A 9941-nucleotide genomic window follows, 5' to 3' on the forward strand; every position below is an offset into this window, starting at 1 on the left:
AAAACTTGCCATGCAGTGGAGAATCAATTTAAAACTAGTGTACATGTTGCTCGAAATCAAGCAATTGCAAAAAAGTAAAGTAGTTACAGTATTTAAAAACAAATAACTTATTTAAAAACGAATAAAAGTCAAAATTTCCGATGAGTTTAAAAGACTCAACTCATAGATTACGTACCTAACAGTTCCATATAATCAAAATATCTTGTAAATATTTTATAATTTTTCAAAAGCTGATCTGGTATTTTAGTGTATTCTACAAATCTTTCCCACTTATAGCCGCATTAGGTTGTCCATGTTGATCTTCGTCAATGATAATGTAGTCTGCATAGTACTACCAGTTGTCGCCAGTACGTTTACAAATTTCAGTAATTTTTTATAGCCATAACATTTTGTTTACATTACTTAAGAACTGCCTGATTTTCTTCATAACCTCTCAGTCACAATTTTATTTGCTTCAATTGACATTAATTTGGCTAGATACTTTTATAACGTAAGTTATAATTACCTGAAAAAATGCAGAATTGAAATGCCTAATGTTGTTCAGATGGTTTTTTGTTTTGCTTAAATGTGAATAATGCAAATCCTTCAGTGAAAGTTTTATTAAGGTTTCTTGGATGTAGTCATATTATTTTTAAATCACTTGAATTTTATGAAAACATATATTTAATGTCCTTGCCGTGCCAGTTTAATTCAGCCTTAGAGTGTTTTCCTTTGCCAATCGTCATAAAGTTAAGTCCATGTTTCCCAAGGCGTATAAGCCTTGCATGTTTCCTACAAAATAGTAACACTTCGGCTGACATCCTTGTTCATTGTTTGTGGGAATCTTCATATTGTAGGTGTTCTTCATTATATAGGATGACAACGACAGTAAATGGTTTTCTTTAAATCTCAATTTCTTCTACTTGGTGGCGTTCTATGACTTTCCTATGTTTCCATGGTTAAAAAATCTTTTCTTTCAAAGATTGCTCAAGAAATACAGTACCCTGTCAATTCATTTTTATTTCTTGGTAAAATATATCAAATTATGCCCAGGCTTATGTACAAATATAAATTAAAGTAGTTAAATTTCAACAAAATCAGTAGCCTAAATGTAGGCTACCCAATGCGTTTTGTTGATTTAAAAAATAAATAACAGCAATTAAATTATACAGTATACAGCTGATCAAAATGTAAACAATTATGTTCTTCAAAAGGATAACATGGGAACTTTCAAAGCCACTGGGGCAGAGCCCACGGGACTTTTTCAAAAATATAAGGCCAGTTTGCAAATTTACGCGACAAGCTCTTTCCAATGAGACGTCAATGGATAAAATCGGTTAAGAAATGGCGGAGGAGTTCAACCGAAAAAGTTTCATGTAGCGTATTAATTATATAGATCATAAATAATAATGTAAACATTTAATTTTGACTGTTTTAGTAGACCTTTGAATGCAATTTTAATATTAACAGCTGGCTCATTAAAAGTAGTGTAAAATTATCCATAAGGTCGTAATGTAAACAAAACTGCTGAATGAACTTTAAAGGCCTCTGGGGCAGAGCTCCAAGGAAATGTACCTCGTTTCTCTTTTGAGGGCTCACCTACAGACCAATACCTTTCTTTAGACACCCCTACCAAGTTTCTACACCCAGCCGTTTTCTCAAATTAGCTGTGACAAAAACCCCGTTTTTATATTGGTTCCTAGAGGTCGCCCCGTGATCGAAAACTCTACCAAAAATATGTAATGTACAGACTTGTCTATTTTCACCCCACACTGTAAATAAAACATGTGATTGGAATGTCTTCCATTTGTTTTGATTTTCTGTTTATATTTTGTTGTTATTTCGTCATCACCATGGCAACCCATAAGACCCATGTTAATTTTTTTGAAAATTCAAACTAATTTTTCTTGCTTATTTTTGAGCCTATCTATATATATAAAAGGCAAAGCCCTCACTGACTGACTGACTCACTCACTCATCACTAATTCTCTTACTTCCCATTTACCTAGGAGGCTGAAATTTGGTACACTGATTCTTTAGGCATTAAATAGGAAAACTAAGCTGTTTTTATTCTGATCTGACTCTCGGGCTCCGCCCCAGTGGCTCTGGAGTTTCCCATGTTAACCTTATGAGTACTCATATGGAATTAATGACTCTTAACAGCTGTTTCAATTAAACAAGTTTGGTTCTGTTCTATGATGTTCAATAGCATTAAAGTTACAAGGATTACCAACCAATTAATTGTCGCTCACTACTTCGCACTTGAAGAAAAAAAGTTAAAAAAAAATAAAATATAATAAAAACATTTGTGTTGATGGAAAATAAAATTATACTTTTAATCTTAACTGTAACTTTTGAAAATTCAAACTAATTTTTCTTGCTTATTTTTGAGCCTATCTATATATATAAAAGGCAAAGCCCTCACTGACTGACTGACTCACTCACTCATCACTAATTCTCTTACTTCCCATTTACCTAGGAGGCTGAAATTTGGTACACTGATTCTTTAGGCATTAAATAGGAAAACTAAGCTGTTTTTATTCTGATCTGACTCTCGGGCTCCGCCCCAGTGGCTCTGGAGTTTCCCATGTTAACCTTATGAGTACTCATATGGAATTAATGACTCTTAACAGCTGTTTCAATTAAACAAGTTTGGTTCTGTTCTATGATGTTCAATAGCATTAAAGTTACAAGGATTACCAACCAATTAATTGTCGCTCACTACTTCGCACTTGAAGAAAAAAAGTTAAAAAAAAATAAAATATAATAAAAACATTTGTGTTGATGGAAAATAAAATTATACTTTTAATCTTAACTGTAACTTTAATTAAAGTTATAGAAATACAAACTTTCTCACTTACAATATTAATAGGATACAAGAGGTTCTGCCTGCGAAGTCACGGGTGTACAGAAGCCAACATTAAATTAATTTAATCAACTTTGACTTTATATTTCATTTAAAAGGCCCAAATTTGAGAAATTCTCATCTTAACGGATGTTAAAAGCAGTGGAACATTCATACCTTACGTCCTGAGGTGGCCGAGGTTCTCTGAAATTGCGACCTGTTAAAGATCGGTGACAACCTCTTGGAACGAACAATATACATGGTATGTTAATCTCATATTCATCGTTTTTCGATCATCTTTTCAATCATTTGTATCAAACAGCTACAAATAGCTTCACTGTCCCCATTCACTGCACCTCTTTTAAGAACATCGAAGTAAATAATAAAATAAGTAAACAACAATGTAAACAAACAAACTATATTGTCAATTGCATTGGCCAGCTGTTGTTCACTAAATTATTCGAATAACGTTAACTTCCAAAACATGCCAGGCGTAGCCCTTTGGAAATCAGCCTGTGGGGCAGAGCCCTTAGGGAGTTCGTCCATATCAATACTTTTCGGCAAATCTACACACTCTGAGCTTCATTTTGATATGCCATATACCTATATTTTTATTTGGTAAATGGCATTAACCGTTTACATAAAATTTGATGGTATCACTTTAATAATATAATAGATACAATACACTGTTAAATAGAAAAACAAAAAATAAAATTAACCTGAAGAGAAGACTATCTTGCATAACATAGGTCAGAGGAATACATCAATTAAATGGGGGGTCAGTAGTGAAGTGATTTTACAAAATCTTCAAATAATAATAGAGAAAAAATCATGTTCATCCAATTTTAAACTCATGTTCTATACTAGCAGTTTTCTAACATTCACAGTTTTCAGTAGATTATTATACATTGTAGGCTAATAATATGGATGCTTTTAGTTATTTTGAAATTATTCAAAATTCACATTGGTTTTTTTTAGGGTGTATTGTAATAGAAAATAAATATTCTATTTAACTACCTATTGTTTTAAAATGGTGGTGATCTTACAGTGAAACCGAAAACTAATGTGATTGAGCGCAAATCAAAGGAATCTTCAGTGACAATTCCATTTAATAGAACTTTCCGTAACCTGGAGGCAAACCGCCCTGATAGTGGACCAATTCTGGAAGCTTTCAACTTCTGTGGCTGTGGATGGCCAGAACACATGTTGGTACCTCGCGGTACTCCTCAGGGACTGCAATGCCAGCTGTTTGTTATGATCTCTAACTACGAGAATGACAGGGTGAGTTTATGGATATATTGACAAATGGAATGTTATAGTCTGTAATTTTCATTTAATATTCAATATTAATAATAGTTCAGTAACTTTTGTATTAATGTCTCAAAAGTTTGTTTGGGGATACCGGGACAATGGTAGCCAAACAGGTTTATCAAAACTACCAATTATTTGTAATTTATCCTCGTGGTGCTCTCCCCTGAAAGCACCATAATTGTACATTGTTAGAATGTACCTAACATTCTAACAATAGTTTACTATTTTAGTATCCAGTCTCCTGTTTTTGCTTTCAAAACATTCATTTAAAAAAGGTTTTGGATAAGAAATACAGTAGAGCTTTTAAAGTTTCATTTTCCTATTCTAGTCCAGGCGCTGAGGGGGTTTGAGCATGCATAAAAGTGTAACGAAATTTGACTTTTGATTGTTACTAAGGGTACCTAGTAGATGAAGAAAATCTATGTTGTCGCATTCCTAGGTGGTTAATAACATGGCGGGGAGGGGGTTAAGTTGGGGGGGGCCGCTGCGCACAAAATGGCTTATATTTGAGAACCAAATGTCATATGAATACGTTAGACATGTCTAACAATGCAGAAAAATGCGTTCTAAAACAAGATTATGTAGTAGTTTGACGAAAAACTACAAAAAGTTAGTGAAAATTACATTTTTTAAATTTACGATAAGTTGAAATATGAGTATTATGATTTTTGTTGATGTTTAGAACTACTGATTATTTAAATAACAACTTTGGAGAGTAGTATACAATAGGGAAATATTATTTCCGTAGATAAAACTATTGCGATACATAACTTAACAGCTATTTTGTAGAACACATTTTTCTGCAGTTTGACATGTCTAACATATTTAATGACTTTTGGTTCTCGAGATATAAGTAATTTTGTGCACGGTGCCTAGCTAGAGCAATGACCGCGACACGTGTTACGCCTTAAATTATATTAGGTTTATTGGATCTGAGGATTATATAGCTGTTATATGTATCGCAATAGTTTTATTCTAAGGAAATATTATTTCCCTATTGTATACTACCTATACTACTCTCCAAAGCTGTTATTTTAAAAAATCAGGGGGTCTTGTTTTAGAACACATTTGTCTGCACAGTTTGACATTTCTAACGTATTTATATGACTTTTGGTTCTCGAGATATAAGCTATTTTGTACGCGGCCCCCCCCCCCCCAACTTCACCCCCTCCCTGCCATGTTATTAACCACCTAGGAATGTGACAACTTCGATTGTCTTCATTTACTAGATACCCACCCATAGCAACAATCAAAAGTCAAATTTCGTTACACTTTTATGCATGCTCAAACCCCCTCAGCACCTCGACTGTTCTAAATTCTGGACGAACTCTTCTGCCATCACTATATTCTAGATTGGACTATATGCCTTAAACCTTATTGTATATAGTCAATGATTCTAGCTTGGTGCCTTGTTAGTGTATTGACATGTTTACGTGTTATTGTCATTTAGGTTGAGAGATCCACTGTGGGAGGCAAGATGTGTGAGGATGCGGCCAGTAGCTACTGTGGCTTGCGGGACAACAAGTACCCTGACAAGAGGTCCATGGGCTACCCCTTTGACCGTCTGCCTCGGGACGGTGTCAACCTGCTGCAGGAGTTTATTACTCCCAACATGGCAGTGGTTGACGTCTCCATCAGACACCTGGACAGAACCGTTAGCCCCAAGAAGGTCGGGGTCAATGAGGCTCCTCGCGGATGATCACAAAACTACCTCAGGGACCTGAATTATCGGCAACGCTTCAAACCATCAATCTCTTCTCATCTTAAAATTGTGTATTTCGCTACTTGTACTGTAGGTATTTGCTACGCCGCAGTTTCATAATAATATACAGTTTTACGTATAGGCTTAAGGTATTAAGTGGTTAGTGTCAACGATTTTAAGGGATTATTATGTAAGTACGCAAATTGTGATAAAAATACACGATTTTGATACAGTAGATAGATCTCACTTCTTATGGAAACAGCCGTTCTTAGATTTTTTTTTATTTCTTGACCATGCCTATTAAAATATTATTTATTTTTACTTTCTCCCCCAAACAGGCCAAACATACTGTAGTATATGGAGAAAGTAATGTTTTTGTCAACATTTTCAAGTTTAAGTTTTGAGTGGATATATCCGTTTTGGGGCCCCCTGAACCCAAAAAAGCGGTTTTCAAAGTGATGTCTGTGTGTGTGGATGTGTACAGAGCTACAGACCATACCTGTAATCCGATTTTGATTAAAATTGGTATGTAGGTACTAATCCATATTATCACCATGTGTTTTTTTTTCTCATTTTTTTTCAAATTTATCTTTTTAATGATGATTTTTTCATAAAAACCTATAAAATAACCTGAAAAATTGGATTTTCCTACAGTTACCTAACAATGTGCATGTTCTCTCACTGATTTGAGAAAGCAAAGTGGCCAATTCGCTCATCAGTGAGACAATGTTAACATTGTCTCACTCTAATTACTTTGTCTCACTCCAGATTTGCAACGTGAAGGCACGAAATAGTGAGCTCGTAACATGCAGGCAACGTCGTATGCGCGCGAAATACGTTGGCAGCACTGGCTGTAAATCAGCTGGTCAGCTGTTGTACTGTTGTATTTGTCACTTCACATTAAATGTTATATTAACAGTTCACTTCTGTGTAAAAATAGGTTATGTTTCTTCACAAATTTATTTGTTTTATGGTAACTGTAGGAAAAGTATAATGTGCAACTCGAGTTCAAAGTACAATTGCCTCACTCGAGAAACCATTCCTCACTCGCCTACGGCTCGTGAGTAAGGATTTCTCTCGAGTGAGTCAATTGCTTACTTTTCTCACTAGTTGCACAAATAACTATTTTTTGACTGCTACCCTCTGTAGTGTATTCCAACTTAGGTTGAGCGTTTGTGTATTGTTAGTTGTAATGTGTTAGTTAAGTTTTTTTCACCTGAGGACGGGATCAGATTCCAGATCCCGAAACGTTGTGTATTGTTTTTACAATCGTGATGGAAAATGTCTGCAGTAAACCTTTGAACAACATTAACTCACCATCACCAACAATGAACTTCAAACAATGGTATCAATTGATTAGGAAAGTTGTATTTCTACTGTATTGGCCTTGTTTGGTAAATTTGGAAATCTGCAAACTTTTCTTTATTAGTGCATTAGTTTATTAGAATAAATAGATACTGTTCAAACTTATAATATACATTTTTAATTAATGAGGTTAATATAAAATTGGAATTGGAAGAGTTTCACACAACTAATTTTCCAGTTTAAAAAAAAAAAAAAACCTTTACGTAATTTATTATGTTAAATTGTGCTCTATATCTGAAAATTCTTATAACCACTGTACTGTATTTGTGTAAAATATGTGTTTAGTTTTGAAATGAGACAATAAAAAGTTTAGAAGTGTATTAATTTTTGTTTTTAATTAAAATTAGACAAAGAGTTGATGTTAAATACTCAATATATATATATAATATAACTGCAAATAAATGTGTGCCAATTAATTGTATTAGCCTTTCTTTAAGCTCTTTTTGTGAAACAATCCTATATATTAATAGGCAAGCATGTTTCTTAAAAACCTTTTTTCTCACCTCGTGTGCATCACAGCCAAAATCTACGCATACTGTTAGAAAGATATTTGTAGATGTGCAGAAATCTATAAATTAAAATAGGCTAAAAATGAGCACAAATATAACTTTAAAAATAAACTTACATGGGCCTTAAGGGTTGCTATGTTGGTGGTAAAATAACAACGAAATATAAACAGAATTAAATCAAAACAAATGGAAGAAAATTCCAATTAGGCCTAGTATTTGTTTTATTTACATTGTGGGGTAAAAATAGAGAGGTTTGCACAATAGATACAGGGTGGTTATAAAGTCCCTCCCCCCCTAGGATTTTTCTACAATTTTTTCAAATATCAATCCCAGACCACTTCTAAACCTTGTTGGATAGTAAAATACTTCATTTTGACAAGGTGGTAATTTCCGGCCGCCATCTTGGATTCATCATATTGGATGCAAAATATTTTTTTCAAATGTAAAGGTGGTGTTGTGACCCATTATTCTGAACTAAATTTTTACCCTGATTACAATGCCACAAACAGTTTTTAAAAATCTTGATCCATTCCAAAGTTATGAGGGTTTTTTATAACTTTAATTTTAGCCCATTTTAACATTGTGCATTTACAAACTAAGACCATAATCTCAAAATAGTGCTAGATAAAGATAAGTATACACCACCATCATTGTCGACCTAATATCACTTGGTTATAAGGGATGTAATTTTTTCGGCCGCCATCTTGGATCCGCCATTTTGAAATGTGATAAATTATTTTAAATATGAATGGGGTGTTGTGACCCATCATTTTGAATTACTTTTTAAAACGTTTTCATTAGCTCGCTTTCTTGTCCGGTAAAAATTTTGTAATCAATTTTATACTAAGTTCCCGATGAGCTAGAGACTTGAATCTTGAAACATAGGTCACAAATGGATGACAATGCAATATTATATAATTTAATTTTCATATTTCCCTCGGGCTACGCCCCATGGGTTTGTTTTTATTAACTCGCTTTCTTGCAAATTTCGATACTTCCCGATGAGCTAGAGACTTGAAACTTGAAACATAGCTCACAAATGGATGACAATGCAATATTATACCATTTAATTTTCATATTTCCCTTGGGTTACACTTCTGATTAACACTGTTCAGAGTTTGTTGTTAAAACTGAAACCAATTAAAAAGAGTAGCCTCTAATGCTCTTCAGTAAAAAGATTTTTTAGATGCTATTACTGTTTTTCTTAAGTTGTCATTTGGTACTTCACTGGTTTCCTTTAGAATTTGGTGCATTGTTACAAAGGATTTGCTACCATCTCTCAATAAGTATATTTGTTTTAAGTATATAAGTATAAAAGGATCTTCTGTGCTTAGAAAGGTGGCAACACTTTTTTTGAGGGGGTAACAGTAACCACTTCGACAAATATATTTTCAACATGGAAACATAGATAAAACATACTCCCCCAAGTAGATTTCTCATCCTTATGCAACAGCTGAAGACAATTTTATTGTTAGTTCTGTACGGTTTATGTAGAGGTTGTGTTTTGTTTACAATTTGTTTCCAGTTATTAAAGTCATTTAAAACCTCGTTTAACCAAATAATACGATCTAATCATAAACAATAACTTGTCTCCTAGTTATATAACCAAACAGTAAGGCACAAATCAAGAAATTAACCCTAAAATAATAGAAACAAAATTTTGTCGACACTAGCGCCCAGTGTCACCGTACATGAACTAGACACGAAAAACGTGCTTCAAAATTTACAATGGGATGACAAGTCTACTTGTGTTGGTTAGTCTATGATGGAAATAATAGCATGGTGTTTTCGGTTTGTGTTTATAAATTATAAAGAATGGTGTTCCCCAAATTCAAAAGCTATTCATTTGGAATTTAAAATAGCACATAAACTAATATAAAATACCCCCGCCACAGCAAACCTGGAGACTAAGCGAATTTCAACTTGTCTGATTAAATTTTTACTAAAATATTTCCATAAATATGACATATTTATTCCCAATTTAAATGACATTAGATTTAACGAGTGCTTAGGTTTGCTGCTACGGGGAAGGTAAAACGTGTTTTTTGACCATAGGTCAATAGTATAGGATTAAATAAATAAATTCGCCAAATTTTATCAACATATATCCATAAACAAGTAAACTACAACAAATTTCATTTTCTCCATAAGAATAACATGGGAATTTTTAATTACACTTTTCTTAATTTTCTCTGTGGCCGTTAGGGGTACAACAGCGATTCAATATACT

General features: G+C 33.6%; 1 protein-coding gene across 5 annotated transcripts in view; it reads left to right on the top strand.

The window, feature by feature from the left end:
* Positions 1-7522, top strand: part of LOC128996284 (phenoloxidase 2-like) — a 48212-nt gene extending 40690 nt beyond the window's left edge. For all 5 annotated transcript variants that reach the window (XM_054421703.1, XM_054421865.1, XM_054421538.1 and 2 more), the window contains exons 12-13: positions 3873-4105; positions 5586-7522. In XM_054421703.1, the coding sequence (XP_054277678.1) occupies positions 3873-4105; positions 5586-5834 (482 nt within the window). In that variant the 3' untranslated portion in view covers positions 5835-7522. The remainder of the gene's footprint in view (positions 1-3872; positions 4106-5585) is intronic.
* Positions 7523-9941: the final 2419 nt, after the last annotated feature.

This window comes from Macrosteles quadrilineatus, unplaced genomic scaffold (genome assembly GCF_028750875.1).
Source record: "Macrosteles quadrilineatus isolate MER2022 unplaced genomic scaffold, UCM_ALF_1.0 Scaffold_1__1_contigs__length_201487025, whole genome shotgun sequence".
Classification (NCBI taxonomy): domain Eukaryota; kingdom Metazoa; phylum Arthropoda; class Insecta; order Hemiptera; family Cicadellidae; genus Macrosteles; species Macrosteles quadrilineatus.